The following is a 24,970-nucleotide window of genomic DNA, read 5'->3' on the forward strand; positions in this document are numbered from 1 at the left end:
AAAGTAGACCATTTGATGTAGCGACCTAGATGCAAGCGATTGTAGAATGAATAACAATAATGATAATGAATGATTTTATTGCAATGAAAAAACATAAACAATTGTCATAGTTTTAGACACAGCTATTGCAAAAAGCAAAAATGGTATATTTCTAATAACTATTTTCAAAATAAACTGAAATGAAATATAATATGTTAATTCACAGCAACTGTTTTATTATTATTTGATGAGTTCAATACATTATAACATCTATTACATAGTTCATTATCTTTCTCCGAATTTATTTTTCTGCATCTGGGGCAAGACACATTTTGACTTTTAGAGATTTCCAGCTCATAATCCATTTCCATATTGTCCTCAGTAATGCTCACATTTGATACTTGGAAGATATCAACCAGTTGCTGCTCTAGTTCACTGATTTCCATCAAGTTCTGAAATATGCACAAAATATAAGTGAACCGTAAAATATTTTTGAATGAACAAATAAAATATAAAAAGACGTTAATGAAGATACTGGAATGTCCATAGCACTGAAGCTAAAATTACGTATATAGTATTTGCTTAAACGCCCATATTTTTTGAAAAACTTTTAAAATAAATATTGTTATTTCCTTATACATCAGTTACTTTCTTCTGTATATGTAGAAAATAACTAATAAATAAAAAACTCCAACTAACAGGCACCCCTTTCAAGACATCAAGTATGCATACATTCTCAAGTACATATTACCCTATTCTTTAACAAAATCTCAACTTTGCTAAATTGATTTAGGTCTGGCGGATTTGGAATCATGGACTAATAGTTATACTAGTGTTCGGTGAGTGTATCCGGCATAATTTCAATGTTCTACAAATTGTACTGCTTCCTCTTACAATAGTTTTTTATGACCATGGTGAGAGAAAAAACTATAAACGGCTCATTACCCTCTAAGGAACTTTTTTTTGAGATGATGTATGAGGAGACATTGTTCTTGAACCCAATTTTTTTTAAAGCAAAAATATTAAAGAAAATCAATTAAAGAGGGACACCCCCTGTTTAGGCAAAAATGTAATGTAAAGAAATGAATGAATAGTTGAATGAATCATTTGAAACTCCTGATAACATTGAGTTATGCTAACAAAGATTACCACTTGCTTCACACACAAAATGCCTTGGAATTTTCATAGATGCCAACAAAGATTAACATTTGCTTCACATACTAAATGCCTTTAAATTTTCATAGATGAGACATTGATTTTCAAAAACCACATCGATTTTATCTCCAAGAAGCTGAATCAGACCTGTCATCGTTTGAGAATATTGATAAAAAAATTTCAATATAGCCAGAACCTTCTATTTTGTTAATCCTCATGCTCGGGGACCTTGCGGTATTATTATTTGGGGAAGTAGTAGTGAAGCTGTGAGAGATTTGAAGGCATAAAAGAAGCAATATGTATCAAGAATGAATTGAATTTTGATGATTCGTGCAGAGGATTAACAACAATGAAACTCATGGCGTACCAACACTCTCTATTCATGAAGGCATTAAATTTGTTTTTGAAAATTGGAGCTACTATGATCTTTTTGAGACACTTCACTCATTCCATACCACCATCTGTCCTGCACAGAAATACTCTGTTACTGTTTCGAATTTTATAATCACGCATCTATTGAAATAAAAAGAAATACTAGTCAAAATGCTCCCATTCATGAATTTTGTTTCATAACTGGTATTTAGGCATTCAATAATTTTACTGCAATGCCAATTTCATAGTTTGATGTTTGTTTTTATTTGCTGTACATTATCATATGTATTTTACTACATTCAATTATTATATTACATACCTTCATATCAGAAAACCTTTGCTTTGAAAATATTACAGTCACATTAACTGCCATCGTATTTGCTCCCAATTCCTTATTAATATCCTTCTTACAATTCAGTATAACTTCCATGGCCTTTGCAATACTCTCGTTTTCCCAATCTGACTCAGGTTGTGCATGGTGACTAGTAAAATATGTCTTACTATCTTTTTGAGGCATGTTCAAATGAATTTCTTCTGCCAAATGTGGAACCATTGGTGCAATTGACCTAGTAACAACTTCCAAAATTTGTAATAGCGTATGCTGAGCAGCTCGCCTTCGAGAATTATCCAAGTTGTCACAGTACAAACGGTCTTTTACGGAAGTGTAATACAAAGCTGAAACAGGGTTAGTCAGGAGGTGTAAAAGAGTAGCAGAAACTTTGTGGAATTGATAATTTTCAAGGAATTCCCCTACCTAGAAAAACAAATGATTATATGAAAGTAGGCATCATAAAAAATAAATAGGAAAAGTTACTTACTTGATTGTGAAAATGTAACAGGAGATGCAACATATACTTGTCAATTAACAACAAATTATTTTTGTATTCTTCTGAATTCTCATAGTCAGATAAGCTTCCCAGTGCAAATCTTAATATACTCCTGATTTTCTGCACTTCTTCAGCACTAGAATCCAACACATTTGTACTTACATGTGCTAAAGAAACTTGATTGGCATGGCAGGTCACCCACCACCTTCAAATGATAAAAACATGATATGGTGAGAAGTGAAAGATCATATGGCATATCTTTTAACATATAAAGAATATGAGAGACACATTGTGCGTCATTTAGAGCAGGGAAAAACTGCCTATCCATTGTTTTATTCTTCATTGGCTTCAATTAACTTTTTCTATCATAAATCGTTACTTTTCTTTTGAAAAGGAAATCATTTTTGATCTAAGGAGTAGGCAGATTGAGACCTTAAAGAGAACTCATGACGAGACCTGGGGAGTAGGCAGATTGAGGCCCCGGCGTCAAGTCACATCAAATTTTTGAAACGGACTCCTAAATGGGAGCTGAAACGTTGAATACAAAACTCTAGACAGTGATATATAAAGAAAATATTGAGTCTCTTGTTAATCCAATTACTCATATCATAAACACTATTCTGTGTGATAATATTTTACCAGAAAACCTAATAATGGCGAAAATAATTCCAATCTTTAAATCAGGGGACAGGTAGGATCTGAATAATTACCGTAGAATAGCTTCCATAGCTAAGGTAAATCAGCTTACCTAGCTGAGAAGCTGATTTACCTTAGAATAAGTGGTTATCTTGAGGAGAACCATTTTTTTCTCAGAACATCAGTATGGTTTCAGGGAAGAAAAATCTACAGCTGAAGCAGTGAGAAGATTTGTTCAGTTTGTAGCCAATGGGTTTGAAGCCGCAACTCCCTCTCTGGAAGTTTATGTTGACCTCCGTATAGCGTTTGACTGTGTCAATCACACTATACTAATGAATAAGTTAAAATTATACGGATTTTCTGACTACGCTATAAAACTGATGACCTATCTTCAAAATAGATCCCAAATAGTTCACTGCAATAATCAGAGCAGTTCAAGTCTAACAATACATAAAGGTGTCCCACAAGGTAGCGTTTTAGGACCGCTATTGTTTTTGACTTACAAACGCACATCTTGTTAGCTGATGATGCTACCTTCGCAACCAGAATAGAATAAAATAATTCTACAAGAATCGATAAAATGATAGGATTGATCATCAATCAAGCTACTGAGTGGTTCAAGGTAATAGAAGTAAGTTAAAACACACACAAAACTCAGACACTTGTCTTCATAATCAAGCATACTGCCACTAAAATTGTAAAATTTCATTGGAAATTTCATGTACATCAATTAACAAGCAAGTTATCAAAAGCAATATTTGCAATTAGACGGATGAAATCGCTAGTGATCTCGGAGGCAGCCATCTTCGCTAACCATGGAATGTTTCACTGTATTATGACTTACGGTCAAATTAACTGGGGCCATTCTTGCTATGATCAGTCTTCATGGTGAACAGACAAGTGACAAACTATGGACACTATAGTCCTCGATAAAGAATTCTGAGAGAGGCTAACGAGTCAGGTCTCAATTTTTTCCATAACTCTTTGGAAGTATTTAAACAGGAGGCCAAGGATTATGTGATTATATTTATTATCCAGACAAGAGCCATTAGAGCTCTGGCTGGTATAACCCAGACTGAAAGCTGTAAACTATGCTTCATTAAGTTTAAAATACCGACACTTCCATCAGCTATTGATTATAATGAATTAATCTATATAAAAACGAACGTGCATTTGTACATACTTAATGGAAATACACACAATTATCCGACTAGAATGAGATCCCATATCGCTATTCTCAATAATAGATTAAACCCTACTAATAAAAAACTTATTAGTATCAGATTATTCAACTCTCTACCAGACTTTATCAAAGAAGCTCCAATAGCCATGTTTAAAGCAAAACTAAAAACTCACTTACAATGCTCTGCCTATTATGACATCTGTGAATTTAGATTTCCTCAATGTTAGTTAATACTGAACCCTTTTTAACAAACACGGAAATACATTTTATAAACTTATTAATTTTGAAATTTGGAATTCAAATATCAGTGTCATGAAAATTTATATTAATTTCTGTGAAATCCAATATCTATATTTCAATCATAAACATTAAACAATATTTATTTACATTTAGGATTACTTGTAGTCAATGACTTCAGACAGACAGAGATTACAATGATATGATAAGAAGATTTATTCACCTTCAAAATTTTTCACAGAAAAAACAGTATGTTACAGTAGACTATGAACAGTTTTAACTTTAGAGGCACACCGATGGAAAACACAAAAACATTAATCATAAAATATGTAGTCCACACTCTTGACAAGCAAAAATATAAGTATTTAGATCTATGAATGAAGAAAAATGTCATTTATATCATATAGTGGATTCAGCAACAATGATTGTTTTAGTTGGTATTTTAATGTAATTAAAATTATTTTAATGTAACTGTGTAAAACTATTTCAGATAGGTTACTTCATTATTCAATTTTGTTTAATTGAATTATCAAAAAAATTCTAATCTATACACAATTACAAACCTCAAAGTATCCACTCCATAAGGCTTTTGGCCTTTTTTGCCATCCTTAATGTGTACAGGGTTGACAACATTTCCTATTGATTTGGACATTTTAGTCCCATTTTGGTCTACTGCGAAACCATGAACGTAAAGGCTTCTGTAAGGGGCTTTATTTCTCAAGGCAACCGATGTCAACAAAGATGACTGGAACCAACCTGTTAGTTGATCTACACCTTCTAGATACATATCAGCCACTTTTTCTCCCTCTAATACCTTCGCCCAAGATAGACCACTGTCCAACCATATATCCATTATATCCTAAATAAAATCATTCATATCACATTTGGTTGTTTACAGTTTACTATAAGATTTTACCATCAAACATTACTTCAAATTACTTGTTTTACTTATGATTTCTATTAAATATTTTGTAATACTCAATATGAATCATGTTTTTATTTCATTATTGTGAAGGAAAAAAATACTCTACACAATTAGATTCACATTGATGACTTTTTTTTAATCAGTTGTCATCTCCATGTGAACAACAACCCTCAAAAGTCGAAACTTGGATGAGCTATGGATTAACGAAATATTACCTTTTGAAGTGCAATTTCGACAGTAGTGATGAATTATCCATTCATAATAACAGTTGATTCAATGAGTATGAATAACCACTCACATTAACCAACTGAAAACTAAATTCAAACGATTTTTCTCAAAACTAATAGTTAGCATTTTTGTTTGGTTCAAATACGATTTTCCGAATACAGATTTTGGCAAGAATACAGTATTCTACTCAAAATAAATAATACTCAGTTTCATATGTAAATATGTAAAAAAAATGTTAAACTGATGTACACAATATAAAGGTTCAAGCTACTCCTGACACTTTTGATATATATTCATGAATTTTTCAAGAGATCATTAATATACTAGATAGGTAATATTTTTAGTTTACACTGAAAAACTACTAATATTCAAAAACATAACTGAAACAATGTTTTCTTCAGTTACCTAGATTATTTCAATTATAATATTAATGTTTCTTATTTTTGTGGTTGTGTTTTTTTTATATCTTTCTTTGAGTGCTATTTTAATTTTCTTTGCCAGTTTCAAAACTGACCTTGAAGATTGAGTGGCAGAATAAACCTGTAGTACTGATTCGACCTTCGCGTTTTGGTTGTACTATTTCACTCAATAAAGACCCATAATATTAATTTCTTTCTTTCAATTTTATAAATTGAAGGTCATCAGTTAAAAAATGTGTTATGTTTTTGTCAAATTATATGGCAATATTAAATGAAAAACGGATAATACTTTCACTGTGAACTTATTGAAAACATCTGGTGTTATTTGACAAGTTATGTACTCACCTCACCTTTTTCAAGTATTTCTGGAGAGGTGCATGAACTCTCAGGTAAAAGTTCTGATGTTGAAAACTGCCACCAGAAATCTGTTCCATATTTTTCCAACAAATTCAACTGATGTGCCATGGTGTTCCTTTCAAGAATATAGATTTCTAATTATTATCAGATCAATGAAACATCAAAACTTTCTTACTCATCAATTATGGTTTCAGAAGTGTTCTTATTGTAAAAAACTGGTATGGGAACTCCCCATTTCCTTTGACGGGATATGCACCAGTATGGTCTCTTCAGGATTTGATTCGTTAAATTTTTTTTGTATGTTTCAGCTCTTTCACTTGGAATGAATTTAACGCTATCTAAAAGCTCCTGAATAAAAAGTAAGGATGAAAATAATTCCATGAAAATAAAAAAATTAATAGATAAGTACTTTTTGATCATTCCCATATTGATTTCAATTTAAGAGCCACCGGTAGACAGCTGTTTCAGCCTATTGGGCATCGTCAGTACCGGCAGGCGGTCCTCGATTGAAGACAAAATGAGAAAAACCAAGAAAGTACTTGTCTACCGGTGGCGGTATATATATATATATATATATATATATATATATATATATATATATATATATATATATATATATATATATAAATCGATTTAATTCGTGAGGTTGCAGTCAATAGCTGGGCTGTTACAAAGAAAACTCTTTGTTATATGTCAAGCTTTCGGTATATTTCACACCTTCGTCAGGACAACTACAATAATAAGATTATATATCTTGTAAAAAATATATAAATATGGAGAACTTACTAACGTGAGAATAAAATATAAAATGGTTCAAAAACAGATAGAAAAACATTAATAAATGACAGTTAATAAAAATTTTGGCTGACAATGTCAAGTGGGAAAATTCTGAATGATACTCGAATTACTAGATTTTTTATTTTCTTTATCATATTTCAGTAGGTACGTGTAAATTTTGCTGAGACTATCAATATCAGTTCGTTTATTCATTGAATGTTCTTCGTTATTAATATGTATCATTTCCAAAAATATTCTTTTCGTTGTATTGGTTTCTCTATCTAAAATATTTGGATTTTCAAAATTCATTTTATGATCCTCCGAATTAACATGTTCTGTTAATGCACAAGAATTAACATTTCGTCTACAGTCGCTCTTATGGGAAGTGATGCGACTACTTAGAGGTCTAGATGTTTGTCCTATATATGTTTTAGAACAATCCATACAAGAAATTTTGTATACTAAATTGGATTTTTGTTTATTTGAAATTGGAGCTTTTACTTTACTGTATAATTTAGATATAGAAGTGATATTTGTTTTAGATATTTTGAGGTTATTATTTCGGAATACATTAATTAATTTTGGTGTCAATTCTTGAATATATGGGAGTGATTTATATATATATTCAAGAATTGACACCAAAATTAATTAATGTATTCCGAAATAATAACCTCAAAATATCTAAAACAAATATCACTTCTATATCTAAATTATACAGTAAAGTAAAAGCTCCAATTTCAAATAAACAAAAATCCAATTTAGTATACAAAATTTCTTGTATGGATTGTTCTAAAACATGTATAGGACAAACATCTAGACCTCTAAGTAGTCGCATCACTTCCCATAAGAGCGACTGTAGACGAAATGTTAATTCTTGTGCATTAACAGAACATGTTAATTCGGAGGATCATAAAATGAATTTTGAAAATCCAAATATTTTAGATAGAGAAACCAATACAACGAAAAGAATATTTTTGGAAATGATACATATTAATAACGAAGAACATTCAATGAATAAACGAACTGATATTGATAGTCTCAGCAAAATTTACACGTACCTACTGAAATATGATAAAGAAAATAAAAAATCTAGTAATTCGAGTATCATTCAGAATTTTCCCACTTGACATTGTCAGCCAAAATTTTTATTAACTGTCATTTATTAATGTTTTTCTATCTGTTTTTGAACCATTTTATATTTTATTCTCACGTTAGTAAGTTCTCCATATTTATATATTTTTTACAAGATATATAATCTTATTATTGTAGTTGTCCTGACGAAGGTGTGAAATATACCGAAAGCTTGACATATAACAAAGAGTTTTCTTTGTAACAGCCCAGCTATTGACTGCAACCTCACGAATTAAATCGATTTATAGTTAATCCGGTCACTAATTATTCTGTTATATATATATATATATATATATATATATATATATATATATATATATATATATATATATATATATATATATATATACAGTCTTTGCTGACTAGTTAAGAACAAAACCTGCAAAATATCTTTGGGTGATCAGCAGAACGGAAGTGTACTCTTATAACACAAGTTCTTCCAATATTTCGATAAAATTTATTATCATCTTCAGGGAAAAGCTACTAAATTTATATGAAGGTGATACACTGTACAAATTAATAATATAAAAGGTCACAACTTACTGTTAGTGAGGTTGGGAACAGAATGTTATATTTACACAATTTAAACATGTCAATACAATAATAATAATAATAATAAAAACATTTATTTGGTAAGTAGGATACATTCCTAATATACAACAACAAAATTATAACTAACAAATAATTGATTAATATTCCAAAACTCATGACTTATGATCTTATTAGTAATACCTTCAGTTACATTTGTTATAAATATGATGCAGCAGATCAGTTTTAAACCTTTTTAAAGTTGAAGCTGATTTAAAAGAATGAGGCAATTTGTTGTATGTATCAAAACCTTTGACATATATTGAGTTCATACTGATTTTGGTATTAGTTCTATGTATATGTATGTCAAGATTATGTCTAGTGTAATATTTGTGAATATCATAATTAAAACAAATAGATTTTTTAAGATATGTTCCAGTTAAATCATTAACAATTTCATGCACAAATATCATTGTCTGGTATGAAAGTCTCTGGGAAACCGAAAGCCAATTTAGGGTTGTTAACATTGTAATTATGGGAGTATATCGGTTTCCTCTCAATATAATTCTCATTCCTCTATTTTCCAATTTTTGTAGTTGTGCCTGTTTGTTCAAATTGAAAGAGTATAAAATCGAAGCACAATAATCAAAGTGTGGTTGTATAATTGTTTTATAGACTAATATCTTTGTGTTTAAAGACAGATGCTTTGAAATTATAGAGTAAAAATATAGTTTTTTCGAAATTTTCTTATGTATGTATTGAAAATGTTCTTCAAATGTGAGATTGCAGTCCAGTTGAAACCCTAAGTATTTTACAGTATTATTCACTTTTATATTTTCATCTGAAGGGAACTGTTGATAAGATTCAATATAGCATGTCCAGCAGTTTCAAAAATTTGTTTAACAATTTTGACATTTAGCATTTCATATGTGTAACATTTATTGTCTAATGAAGCAATAATATCACGTAATTCTCCTAATGAAATCATTTTGAATTTAGTTACAGGTAAGTAAAGGTTAGAATCGCAATAATACCACACTTTATCACTTTGAATGCTCTCGATTATCTGGTTAATACTGTAATGAATCTGAAGCCGGCCCTGACCGGTGTCCCTGTCAGCCAACGCATGACGCATACCGCGAAAACTCCGGATGGGTCCCGAAATCCGCAGAGGGATCCGGAACGTACGTTGACGATATAAAAACGTCGCTATTCGTCCCGAAGAGGAGTCTGTACCAAGAAAGCGATTTGAGCGGTTAACAAACGGTGAAGATAAATTAAGCGTTAGTTACTGAGTGGGGTAAATAAATTAGTTGTGATAGTGAAGTATTGTTAAAATAAATTTGTTTAAGACAGTTAATTCTTTAATTCGTTACAATACTATTAACATAATAATTGTTGAAATGTTCAACTAAGGATGTCTCTTCCTTGACAATGTACGAGTCTCCATTATAATCAAATTGTACCTGACTGAATGAGTTTTCATTACTACTTTTTACAAGGACTTTTAATGTTTTCCACATCATCTGAGAATTGTTTCTATATCTGTCAATTTTATTCCACATGTTCACAACTTCATTTCTGAGAATTTTAAAGCTATCCCATTTGAGTACTTTTTCAGTTGGTGAAGATTCAATATATGATATATAGGCTTTATCTCTTTCCTTGATTTTACTATTTACTTCATTATCAAACCATGTCACACTATTTTTAAATTGACATATTCTTACAGGTGCTGCACAAGTTGATAACTGCAGAACAATTATCAATGATTTCTTGATATATAAAATTTACATCTATTGAACTCAATGCCCATTCGCGAGAAATCAAATTAGTTTTTATTTTATCAAGATTACTCTCACAAAAATTTCTATATTTTTTTGTAATATTGTTTTGTTTCAATGGCTTTAATTGGAAGTTGACTGATATTATCATATGATCTGTGATATTGGAGGATAAGTGAACGTTGGTTATAATATCATTTTGATTTGATATAACATAATCAATTAATGTTTCAGATTCTAATGTGATACGTGTTGGTTCGGTTACAAATTGCTTCAATCCATGTGTTGAGAATAAAGTTTATTTACATAGAATGCATTTTATGAGAAATTCAAATTAAAATCTCCCGCTAGTAAAAAACAATTATTTGCTAACATAATGATCTCTTCAAGATGTTCCAAAAAATAGTATCGGAACTCGATGGGGAATGATATAAACAACCAATAAACCATTTTGAAGATTTGAAATCAATTTTTAGGATTGTACACCAAAAATTACCATCGAGCACAAACGATTTATAACTAGAAAAATTAATATTGAGTCACAACGCATACAATTATACTGATCCATTATTATTTCCGAATCTTCAATATCCAGTGTCGTCCTAGCTTCATTTAGCAGTAATATACAGTGCTAGTCAAAAGTCCCCTCCCCCCCTCGTATCTTTGGAACGGGTATACTTATAATAATGAAATTTGGAGGGTGGAAATAAACGGATGTAGGTTTCTTAACTGGTCATAACAGGTGACGCAATAGTCATAAATGACGTCACAAGGCCACTGTGACCAAAAATTTTAAACGGGACCCTATGGCAAGTGACAGCTCGTTTGAAAGGTATTGAAAATACCTATTCAGTCATACCAATTTTGTTTGGGTTTCAGCTGATTTTGATTGATAAATTGAAGAAATACGAAAATTATTGTTTCGCATTTAATTAATAAAGATTTTAAAGTACGCCTCTGGTTCATTGTCAAAAAGGTTGACGTGTTTGAATTATCTACTTGTCAAAAGTGTTTATACCTTGAAAATTTACCTAAGCTATTGTTTAACGAGACGTTTAAGTGTTTACATAGGCAAAATGGTACGTACTGTAGCCGACAAAGTAGCAGCTATCTTAATAATTGGTGAATGTAGAAACAATTTCCATGCAGCGGAACGACTGTTTAATGAGAGGTACCCCGATCGCCCTATATCGAGGGTTTATTTGAGGGAGCTTCTTGGGAAGTTTGAAGCATCAGGTAGTGTTCAAGATGCCAAACGATCTGGTCGACCAACAATTAGTGATGACAAAAAAATTGACATACTTGGAGAAATGGTAGTGAACCCTACTTCTTCCACAGCCCAAGTTGCTTCTATCTGTGAAGTCAGTCAAAGGACAGTACATAGGGTGTTGGCTAAAAACAAATTTCATCCATACAAATTAAAAATGGTGCACCAACTTTCAGATGATGACCCCGACCGAAGACTAGAATTCTGTGAAACTATGTCCGATAAAATGAACCAACAACCAGGCTACATACAGACAATTTGTTTTAGTGACGAAAGTACTTTCTTTCTCAATGGAAATGTTAACACTCAAAATGTGAGGTATTGGAGTGACACAAATCCTCACATCTTTCGTGAAAAACATACTCAATTTCCAGAAAAAGTAAATGTTTGGGCAGGTATTTTGGGAAACCACATAGTTGGGCCTCTTTTTCTCAATGCTAACTTAACCGGTGAATTGTATCTGGAGATGTTACAAACTGATGTTGAGGCGTTAATTCTTGAAATTCTAGAAGATAATCCAGATGAATTCGACAACTTGGAAATAACGTTTCAACAAGATGGTGCTCCTGCACACTATTACGGTGCAGTAAGACGTTACCTAGATGAAGAATATCGTGGTAGATGGATTGGACGACGAGGTTCGATCGAATGGCCAGCTCGGTCACCGGACCTTACACCATTAGATTTTTTTCTATGGGGGTACTTGAAATCTAAGGTTTACGCTACAGCACCTGACAGTATTGCCATTCTGAAACAACGATTTGTTGAAGAATGTAGGGCAATTTCCGCTGACACACTGGGACGAGTACGACAAGAGTTTAGCAATAGGATGCATTACTGCCAGGAAGTAGATGGAGCACATTTTGAACACTTATTATAAGAACTGGTTCTTAAATCTATATTAATTAAATGCGAAACTATAATTTTCGTATTTCTTCAATTTATCAATCAAAATCAGCCGAAACCCAAACAAAATTGGTATGACTGAATAGGTATTTTCAATACCTTTCAAACGAGCTGTCACTTGCCATAGGGTCCCATTTAAAATTTTTGGTCACAGTGGCCTTGTGACGTCATTTATGACTATTGCGTCACCTGTTATGACCAGTTAAGAAGCCTACATCCGTTTATTTCCACACTCCAAATTTCATTATTATAAGTATACCCGTTCAAAAGATACGAGGGGGGGAGGGGACTTTTGATTAGCACTGTATAATGTTGAACCTATACAAATACAGCTATCATATTGGTGAAGTTCATGTGGATATTTAAATGGTATATTAATGGTATTAAATAATAAAAGTCATATTGTTGTGTTGTGCAAAGTGTCCGCCATCATAAGGTGTGGTTTACATTAAGATATAAGCAAGCACAGTGACATAATAGCCAAGTAAGTAAGTGGAAATTCAGTGAAATCAGGAGTGGATCGACTTTTTACCCACGTAGCTTTTTTGCCTGTGTTCAAAAAGTGAACTGGATAAAGGCAAAACGTGAAGGAGTGAAGGATAAAAAGTACAGACGGTGTTCAATTGAAAGAGTTTACAAATCTAATATGTGTATTATGCTTGGACATTTTTCATCCTTCTTGTGTGGAAAGGAAAAAGTGCCATAAACTTCTAGAAGGTCATAAAATCTATTGTTCCGAAAATTGAAAACAAAAAGACAAAGACGCTACAACTAGAACAAACTATTTTCATGAAGAAATTTCAAAATTAAAACTTGTGATTCACAATAAGGACATTGAATTAGAGAATCTAACTGTCGAGTATAATGAAAAAATTGATGAAATGCAACAAACTGTTGATAAAATGTATAAAGATATTGGGGAAAAAGACAAATATATTAAGCGGCTGAATGAAAGAACTCAAGACTTCGAAAATGATGTGTTTGAAATGGAGAATAAAGATGCTCAAAAACTGAAGGATCAACGTGAAATCATTTCTCAATTAAATAAAGAGGTTATTAAATTACGTGAAAACATTAGATTATATGAGGAAGAATTTGTTGACAAAAATCAAACAGTATTAGAGTTAGAAATTAGAATTAAGGAATCAGATCAAGTTAGTCGTAGTATGGTACAGTCTATAAAAATGTTAGAAGACGAAAACAATGACTATAGTAAGGAACTGAGAAAACTACAAAATGAATTGGGAGTTTTCCAATTGAATCAGGCCAATCATGGGCAAGAAGTAACAGAAAAAATTACACATAAAAATGAAGTTGAACAAACAAATAGAATGTGCAGAATTAATCAAAATGAAAATTCAGTCAAATATAGCAATTCTGTTAAATTATTGCTCTTATGTGATCAATGTAGTCATAAGTTAGGTGAAATGTTAAATTGCCAACTTGAAAATCATAATGTTTTGTCAATTATTAAACCTTTTGCTTGCCTGAACAGCATTATCGAAAACTTACCCCATTTAGCAAAAGATTTCACATTACATGATTCTATTATTATTTTAGGAGGATCAAATGATTTTAGAAATAAACAATATCCACTTTTCAGAAAATTAAATGATAAGCTCAAAAGCTGTCTACATACAAATTTGCATGTTATATCAGTTCCTTACTGTATGAGTAATGAGTATAACAAATTAATTTACAAATTAAATTACAAACTGAATGCATATCTATATAAGTTGAATAAGTGTACACAAAATTTCGTTAATTTTATAGATGTAAATAATGATAAGGGTAAATGTTTAACAAAAAATGAATTATCTATTAAGATAGTCGAAAATATTAATTATAATGGGGTTGCAAATGTGGATGTAAATGCTCAAATTGAGGATAAAAATAAAATAAAGCATAGTTGGCACATTTTCTATACTAATGTATAAAAAAATAATTATAAAAAACTTGGATAATTTGTTGCACTGTATCTCGTTGCATAAACCTTTGTTAGTATGTTTATCAGAAACTCATATTACGGATGATATTGCTCTTCATGAAATTAATATAAATGGATATGAGTTAGTACTTTGTAATTCATCCAGCAGACATACGGGAGGAGTTGCCATATATATCAAAAGTGAATTGAAATTTGAACTAATTTTGAAAGATATTATTTTTATGAATGTTTGGTTTGTGGCTATCAGGGTTGTTGTAAATAATACTGTATACATAATGTGTGTGGTGTACCATTCTCCCGGAGCATCATATGCAGATTTTTTAGCATTCTTGGAAGAAAAACTAGAAGAGATAGTAAGTTGTAATTGTGATATTATTATAGTGGGCGATTTCAATCTAAATCTTAAGGGCACAGAGAACACTTACACCCGAAAAATCAAAGAACTGATTAAATTCATGAGACTGTACCAATTAGTTGACGATTATACCAGAATCACCAAAGATTCATCCACATTAATCGATTAATTCATAACAAATAACAAGTTGTTGAAATTTAAAGTACCTTATCTCCAAAGTGTTTCAGATAATTCTAATATCTTTAGGTAATGTCTTTCATACTAAATCAATTTCCATTATTATAAGTAGGAGAGATTATAAATACTTTGATGAAATTAAATTCCAATTGTCCCTAATGAATACGTTATGGAATAATGATATTACTGACATTAATGAAATATCAAATTCATTCATCAATAATATTATTAGATGCTTAGACATACATGCACCATTCAAAAGGAAGCATAATTTCAATAATTTCAAATTGAAAGTGTGGTTTACAGACGAAATCATGGCAGATTTAAAAAAACGCGATTTTCTTCATAAAAAAGTAAAGGAAACCAAACTACAATGTGATTGAGATAAATATAAAATAAGTCGTAATCTCATTACCAAAAAGATACGAATTGAAACTAAAAAGTATTATGAATCAAAGATTGACGAAAATAGAGGAAACAGTAGGACTGTGTGGAAAGCACTGAAAGGTTTAGTAAAGGGAAATAGAAAACAAGAGTTCAAAGGTATACAATTTGATAGTGTTCTTGTAACAAATGAAGCAAAAGTAGCAGGATATTTTAATTCATTTTTCGTTGACGGTTAGAAAAATCAAACCGAAAGTATAGTACCAATAAATGATTATAATCATGTTCTCAGTTATATTATACCAACAAATGAGATACTTGGGGAATTTGAAACATTGAATATGTGCGAGTTAAAAAAAATAATTTTTTCCCTCAAGAAAAATAATACAGATGACAATGGAATTAATCTGAATATAATCAAGTTGATATTTAAAATACTGGGAAATAGGTTTTTGGATTTGATAAATTTATCATTAACCACTGGAACATTTCTTGATGATTGGAAAATTGCCACCATTGTTCCTATTGATTTTAGACCCATAAATACCCTGCGAATTTATGAGAAAATATTAAAAATCACAGTGAAAGGCAATTGATGAAATTTATAGCGAAACATAATATTTTGATTAAAGAACAGTCTGCCTTTAGGGAATCCCATTCATGTGAAACTGCACTGCAATTTCTAATCTCTTTGTGGAAAGTTGAGCTATCTAAAAAACGTATTATAGGTGTTGTCTTTCTGGATTTCAAAAGAGCATTCGAGACGGTCAACATTGAGTTACTTTTAATGAAATTAAATAAGTATGGACTAGATTATAAAGTATTACAATGGTTCACAAATTACCTCACATATCGGAAGCAGCTAGTTAAATATAATCAAGTGACATCAAGTACTCTAAATGTAATTTCTGGAGTCCCTCAAGGGTCAGTATTGGGTCCACTGCTATTCTTGCTGTACATAAATTATATTGTGATACATGTTAAAAGGTGTAATATAAAACTGTTTGCCGACGACACTATGTTGTGCTGTTCTGGGACGACTAATGAAATCTCAAAATGTTTAAATGAGGAATTATTAAATATAAACGAGTGGTTATGTGACAACGGCCTCAAGTTAAATGTTAATAAAACAAAATGCATGTTATTAGGTAACAAATATCGTTTAAAACAACTGCAAGATGAACAGCTGTCATTGAATCTTTATATTGATAATGTCATCATTGAAAGGGTAACAACTTTTAAATATCTGGGAGTGGTATTAGATCAAGAATTGAACTTTAATGCACACTGTAGTTATATTCAGAAGAAAATAGCCACGAAAATTCATCTTTTATATAGATTGAAAAATAAAATAAGTGAATATGCAAAATTAACAATTTATAAATCAATAATAGCACCCCACTTTGACTATTGCAGTACATTACTCTATTTTGTGAGCAATGAAAATCTAAACAGATTACAGAAGCTTCAAAACAGATCCATGAGGGCAATATTAAGTTGTAATAAACGCACATCTGTGGAATGCATGTTGGAAACACTGTCTCTTATGTCTGCTAAACAAAGGATAACACTAAATATGCTAATATTTATATTTAAAATTAAACACAATATGTTGCCAAATTATCTGAGTGATCAGTTGACCTACACGAGTAGTATTCATACACACTCCACTAGAAATAGAATAGGAAATTTTTATCTGTTTAAAATCTGTTTTTCCGTTAACCAGCTGTCGCACCCCTACGAACGACAACCCTCAGAAGTCGAAACTTGTGCGAGCTAAGGATTAAAGAGGTCTTACCTTTTAACGTGTGATTCCTAACACGGGTTGGACGGTAGCAAGTGAAGATCGATCGTTCAGACTAGGGCTTGAACCACCGACCAACACGGCAGTCAATTCGAGTGAGTGAACAAAGCACCCACGCCGAACCGCTTGGCTACCGACTTGGCTATCAACAGAGAACATATAGTTTCGTGTTGCAGCTTAACTGCAAATCAGGATTTCTTTAGGAAATGGATTGGTCTCCAGAAATCTTGATGTTAGAATTGCTCATCAATTTTCTATTTTTGAGGACGTGTTTAGCGATATCTGGTGATTCCAGAATAACCTTTATGGGCTGTTCTTGTTAGGCATGGATTTATCCAATCTGAAAAGTTTTATGTTATCCATGTTCAAGTTGAAGCACATTAGTGATTATTTTCTTCTCCTCGGCAACTCTTTCATCCTTATTTTGTAAGGCGCATTCTACAATGTTATATATTTTTGGCTCGGTTTTGTCTGTCTATCATTTCGCAAATTATATCTTCTTTTTCAATTCCTGTGGAATCTACCTCCTCAGATTAAAGTGTTTCGACTTCTTCTTTCAGTTTTGTTATTTCACCATGGAAATTATGGAAACCACATGCCTGTTACCGGTAATCCATAATTTTAAACAAATAACGATTTTTAGTAAACTCAATTTCTTCTTTGTATCTTGTGAGGAGTCAACCTCTTTTATTTTAATGACTTGTTTATTGTATTGACATGTTTCAATTGTATAAATATAACATTCTGTTCGACACGGCCAACCTCACTAACAGTAAGTTGTGACCTCGCAGATAATCAAATAAAAGTCACAGAGCTTCAAATCCTTTTGTAACTTATATTAATAGTATTATATATATATATATATATATATATATATATATATATATATTATATATGTATATATATATATATATATATACATATATAGAGAGCTGTAAAAAACTTAGATCGAATAAATCAACACTTGTTTGTGACATTATTTCCCTGATATGATGCCAAGACAACCAGATAATACCACCTTGCACAAAATTTGGTTAGAATCTAAAAACAAAAAACTGCAGCGATATCCTGAAAAAAGCAAGTTTATCACTCATATAAAAACAAATATTAGCTGCTACAGCAAAAGAAGCATATTATATTCATCTCCAGTTGACCAAACCCTATACCAGTACATCTGAACAAAGTTACTGCTTGGAGAATAAAACAGATACAAAATGAAAAAGTAACAAACATAAGATAAAGTTTCAAGTCTCTCAAAATGGTTACAACGCCAATGGGACCTCTGAAACCAAAACTCGGGTGTATATCTTGAATCACACTCTCACCGACAACGAAAAACACATACTCAGAGGAGGTTTTTCAATTTCGCGATCATTTCATAAACAGTTCTGAATGAAAAAATAATCTCTAGCTTGAAAGCCATCTTACGAGACATACCTCAAGAGATCGCAGAGAACAAAAGACATGACATTGCACATACCTTAAAATATGCAAATCAACTTGGAGGAAAACGAGAACATATAAACGCGCAAAACAACAGAAGTCATGAACACCACCAATTATCAAAAAAGATGATGCGCATCTCTAAGATAATTCCTACAAATGGTCAGCCAGAGACTAAGCGACTTACTTAGAGAAAACGAGCATAGGTAAAATCCAGTCTGTCAAGTTGAGTTGAGAAACCAAGTAGACAAACATACTTTGAGAATAATCTAAAAACTTCCCTAAACTGTAGTTGATAGGTGTATCTTTTGTAACATACAGTGCATTTCTTTAATGCCCCCGCCCCTTTTATCTTTTGAACGGGTCAACTCAAAAAATTGAAATTTGGGATAATGAAATTAATGCATGAATACTTTATTTTGAAGTGAAATTGACAGATGAAACTTTCAAGATGGCGTCTGGGCGCCATCTGGGAAAAAATTAAATGGAAAGGGGAGTCTTGTGACACACCATTTTGAAGCTCCTGACAAATGCTCCACAACCCTAGAATATAATGTCAATATCTTCAACTACCACAAAATGGCGAAAAATTTAATAATTTCCTGAAGACAAACACATTAATGTTTGTTTGAAGGTGATTGACAATGTTTCATGATGAATTTCACTAGTTCGTACTTCCATTGTCTACTATATAAAATGATTTGAAATCCCTGAAACAACTAAAAAAGAAGAATTAAAAATGAATAGCTGAAAATAACAATTATATTAAGCAAAATAAACCTGAAATGAAATAATAGTGAAATAAAATACAAGTAAAATAGAACAATTGAACAAAAAAAAAAAATGGGGTCATCCAGTCATCACCCGAAGACGATTGTACATACTAACAATCGAAACGTCGTGAACTAACGTGGCTTGGAATCTCTCAACTTTTTATTTTTATTTTCTTTTTTCATTTCTTTATTATTATTTATTTTTGTTCAATTGTTCTATTTTACTTGTGTTTTATTTCACTATTATTTCATTTCAGATTTATTTTGCTTAATATAATTGTTATTTTCAGCTATTCATTTTTAATTCTTCTTTTTTAGTTGTTTCAGGGATTTCAAATCATTTTATATAGTAGACAATGGAAGTGCGAACTAGTGAAATTTAAACACATTAATATCAATATTTCTATAAATATTCTTTTTTATCTGCCATATGGCAATTCCAACAACCCAATAAGATTTGTTAAGTTATTTTTTGTTTATAAAAACTACAAAAAATGTCAGTACGACAATGAACATTATTGTTCAGTTAGAATATTCTCATTTAGTTTTCGGTTTTACTAGTAGAAAGGTAACACGTTAACAATCTCTAAAATGGTCAATTCTCGTCCATTGGAAAAAAAAATTGAAGCAATTTTTATTTACGGTACCACGCGTAACTTTCATGAGACCGAAAGGATTTTCAATGAACATTTTCCGAATAGTCCTATCTGTAGAAAATATTTGAGGGAACTTGTATCAAATTCACAACTACCGGTAGTGTACATAACAAATAGCTCCCAGCCATCCGTCCATTCCGGAAGAACAGCAAGTGCAAATAATTGGCGAGATGGTAGTAAATCCTGAACAGTCTACTTATTCTGTCGCGAATGTTTGTGAGGTGTCTCTTCAACTGTGTGGAGACTTTTGAAGAGGAATAGGTATCATTCATACAAAATTAAATGGTACACCAATTAACTGAAAATGACCTGGTCGAAGAACAGAATTCTGCGAAATCATCATGGAAACCATTACAAGGCATCCTACCTATCTCCACAATATTTGTTTTAGTGACGAATGTACATTTTTTTAAACGGCAATGTTCACAGAGAAAATTGCCGTTATTGGAGTGACACAACTCTCATGTTTTCCGGGAAACACATACCCAAAATCCAGAAAAAATTAACGTTTGGGCAGGAATATTGGGAGACCATATTGTAGGACCTTTATTTATTGATCAAAATTTAACAGGAGAACTGTATTTGAATATGATGGAAACTACTGTTGATCCTCTCATCACTGAAATCGCTGAAGTGAATCCTAATGAATTCGATATGGATATTGTATTCCAACAAGATGGAGCACCACCAAATTGCTCCAGACAAGTAAGAAACAATTTGAATACTATTTTTCCCTGTTGTTGGATTGGCCATCGAGGTCCTACAGAATGGCCAGCCCGCTCACCAGATTTGACACCTTTGTACTTTTTTTATGGGTGTACGAAACTGAACCTGTTTCAATATTGGATATACGACAGAGAATAATAAATATTTGTAGAGATATTGACGTTACTGTGTTCAAAAATGTTCGCCGTGAAATATCGGATAGGCTGTTCATATGTTAAGAAGTTCAAGGCAACCATTTCGAGCATCTTCTGAACTGACCTCAAGCTAATTACCTCATATTATGTAATTAAATGTCAATGTATTCAGGCAATTATTAAAAGTTCCGGCATTTTGTAGTAGTTGAAGATATTGACATTACATTCTAGGGTTGTTAAGCCTTTGTCAGGAGCTTCAAAAAGATATGTCACAAGACCCCCCCCCCTATCTATTTCATTTTTTTCCCAGAAGGCGCCTAGACGCCATCTTGAAAGTTTCATCTGCCAATTTCACTTCAAAATAAAGTATTCATGCATTAATTTCATTATTTTGAGTTGACCCGTTCAAAAAATGAATGGGGGGGACATTAAAGAAATGCACTATATATCTATATTACATTTTACAGCATTATTATTTACAATGTAGCTACTTTAAAAATGTTGCATATGTGTGGTCGTTGGAAACTTCATTAACAATGAAATAACATAATATTTAAAGTGGAAACAACTTATTTAACTCACCACTGCTGCATTTTTAATAGATTCGGTATCAATAAACCATTGCTTACTAGCTCTAATTATCACAGGTTTCTTTGTTCTCCAGTCATATGGATAACTATGAGTAATTTCTCCTAGATACATCAAATCATTCTTCAACATGTCTAGGACAGTTTTATTACCCTCAGATAAAACTTCTTTCCCTGCCAATATTGGACCAGCGTCAGATTCATAGGTGCCAAACTCGTTCACCAAATCTACCTAAAAGTGTGAAAAACTGAATGTTATAAACAAATTCAAAGTCATCATTATATGTAGAACGTACTATGGGTATTTTGTTAGTCAAAGCGACAACAAAATCGTCCGGTCCATGTGCACCAGCATTGTGCACTAACCCTGTTCCTTTAGAAGTAGTAGCATGAGGTGAATGGAAAAGTTTATGAACTCGATCCTTATATATTGGATGTTCATACTCAGCACCTTCTAATTGATCTCCTTTGACCACCTTAACAATTTCAAAATTGGTATTCAGTATGCTTGAAACACTTTTCACCAAATCAGTAGCAACTATGTAAATGTTGGTATCTTGAGGATCACTTCGCTTGAGAATACTATATGACAATAGTTCATTGTAGCATACAGCATGATTAGATGGTAGAGTCCAAGGGGTGGTAGTCCAGATGATGGTATATACTCTGAAAAAAAGTTTTCGTTTCCAATGCTTTTGGCATCTTTCAAAATCAACAAAAACAGCATATATACAGGGCTATTCAAATTCGTTTCTGTACATGGAGATCTCGTAAACGATAAGAGATAGAGTGTCAGTTGAATTATGGCAAAGTTGCGTATTTCAAAGACCTATTCAATGATGTAAAGAAATCGAATATAGCTCTTTTTGTTCTGAAGATATACAGGAAAACCCAAAAAATCACAAATTATTTTTTTTGCCTATATCTTCTTTATTTGCAGACATATTGAAAATCTGTCTACATTTTGCTATTGGCACTTGATGTGGGCTCTCAGAATATATCCATGAATTTTTTTATACAGGGTGTCATCTGACTTGGGCCACCCCCATTTTTGAATTTTTAAATACGGACCTGTATTTTTTGTTGTAGTTTTTGGATCGTAGACGTAGAGTTTTTCGAGAGTTTTTTTTTATTTTTATGTACCTATTCATATTTTTTTCCATTGCTCTGAGCGTTTTCTACAATGAACTTTGAACAAGACAACCTTTTACCTACATCAAAAATATATAATATGTGTTTTGATGAGCAGGAAAAAAATGGTAGCAATAATAACATCCGAAACGAACACTATAATTATAATGAAAATTGAAATGAAGTAAGTAATTTATATACACAAAAAAATTAATTGTGCAATAAATGTTCAAATTGGAGTCCTTCCATTTCGAGACAAATAATAGGACAATAAGATGGTCTGCAAGATCACCAGATCTCACTATTTTGGACTATTTTTTTTGGGGGACATTGAAAAATAGGATTAACGCTGGCAGAGAGATAGAAAATGTGGAAAACTCGAGATTGAGGATTTTGAATGATTTCGCAACAATGCAGCAAATAAGAGTAATAAGGGCAATAAAAAATATGAAAAACCGAGTTTAAAAATGTCTTGAAATGGAAGGACTCCAATTGGAACATTTATTGCGCCAATAATTTTTTTAGGTACCTATATAAATTATTTCATTTCAATTTTTATTACAATTATATAGTGAGTTTCGGATGTTATTATTGCTATCATTTTTTTTTCTGCTTATTGAAACACATATAATATATTTTTGATGTAGATATGTTTCAAATAATCATAAAAGGTTGTCTTGTTCGAAGTTCATTGTAGGAAACGCTCAGAGCAATGGAAAAAAAATATGAATAGGTACTTAAAATTAAAAAAAAACTCTCGAAAAACTCTAAATAAATAGGGAGACGTGAAAGTTGCTATTATGTTTTTATTCAACTCAGTCAACCAATTTCCAGGGCCGTAATTTAATAGGGAATAATTCACACAATTATAATCGAATATTACCGAAACATCCCGAAATATAAAATTTAATTTAATTTCTCAGTATGAAGTGAACGTCTACGATCCAAAATCTACAACAAAAAATACAGGTCCGTATTTAAAAATTCAAATATGGGGGTGGCCCAAGTCAGATGACACCCTGTATAAAGATTCATAGATATATTCTGAGAGCCCACATCAAGTGCCAATAGCAAAATGTGGTCAGATTTTCATATGTCTGCGAATAAAGAAGATATAGGCAAAAAAATAATTCGGGATTTTTTTGTTTTTCCTGTATATCTCCAGAACCAAAAGAGCTATATTCGATTTCTTCACATCATTGAATAGGTCTCTAAAATACACAACTTTGCCACAATTTACCGACACTCTATCTCTTATCGTTTACGAGATCCCCATGTACAGAAACGAATTTGAATAGCCCTGTATGTATATATATATATATATATATATATATATATATATATATATATATATATATATATATATATATAGATATAGAGAGAGAGAGAGAGAGATTTCCACCTTTCCTGAGCCAGCTATAGTGAACTGTACGTGCAATTTTGAGCCAGATTTACAAAGCTGAGCCGTATATGTGCTCAGGTTTGTTTTTCCATATCAAAAGGTTCAGGTGGTTTGAAAATATGTGATTATTTTCTTATAAGCTCGGGCGATTCTTAGTGAATCCTGATTCCTCATTTTTTTCATGTGATTTATCGTTATATAGCATTTACGCGCCAATTTTTACCTCCAAAAAAATGACTCAGTTTGATACGAAAGATATAATTTATAGTTCAGCAAATTGCCAAGCGCGGCACTGTCGGATAATTCGTATATAGAAATCGTATATGTCTAAAACTAACTCCGTACATTACAAGCCGAGGCATATAAATATGACAACATTGTGCTTCCATTAATTGGTGTACGAGCATAGTAGGATGTACGAGTATGTTTTGACTGATAAGAAACACTATGACGACATTCAACGAAAGTAATTTTTTTATCGATTTATTTTGGGAATTTTTATATTCCACAATCTGAAAAATATGAAAATTATAATGGATAAGTTTTTACAAGTGTAGAAAGGGCAAACATTTGAGTTTACCCCAATAAGTTACTGCGTAAAATCAAAGTATTTTTCACAAAGAAAAATGTTCTATTTATCAGTAACTTATCGTATTTAACAATTTTGCCAATCAAAAAAATTGTTAAGAAATAATACAATACTTAACGTTTCGGAGACTAACATCCGCCTCCGTCTTCA

The 24,970-nt window shown here is 31.7% G+C and overlaps 1 protein-coding gene across 1 annotated transcript; it reads right to left on the bottom strand.

Annotated features, from left to right (window-relative positions):
• Positions 1–60: 60 nt before the first annotated feature.
• On the bottom strand, positions 61–24,970 carry LOC111516333 (isoleucine--tRNA ligase, mitochondrial). The gene is made up of 9 exons (XM_074177221.1): positions 24,939–24,970; positions 21,995–22,364; positions 21,694–21,930; positions 6,494–6,666; positions 6,307–6,433; positions 4,953–5,248; positions 2,325–2,538; positions 1,826–2,260; positions 61–431 (listed from the first exon to the last, which is right to left on the bottom strand). Exons 1-9 carry the CDS (start codon positions 24,953–24,955, stop codon positions 195–197), a joined length of 2,106 nt encoding a protein of 701 aa, XP_074033322.1. The 5' UTR covers positions 24,956–24,970; the 3' UTR covers positions 61–194.

Source organism: Leptinotarsa decemlineata, unplaced genomic scaffold, assembly GCF_025532065.1.
Source record: "Leptinotarsa decemlineata unplaced genomic scaffold, Ldec_3_MD MMD2_tig00002332, whole genome shotgun sequence".
In the NCBI taxonomy this organism is placed as follows: domain Eukaryota; kingdom Metazoa; phylum Arthropoda; class Insecta; order Coleoptera; family Chrysomelidae; genus Leptinotarsa; species Leptinotarsa decemlineata.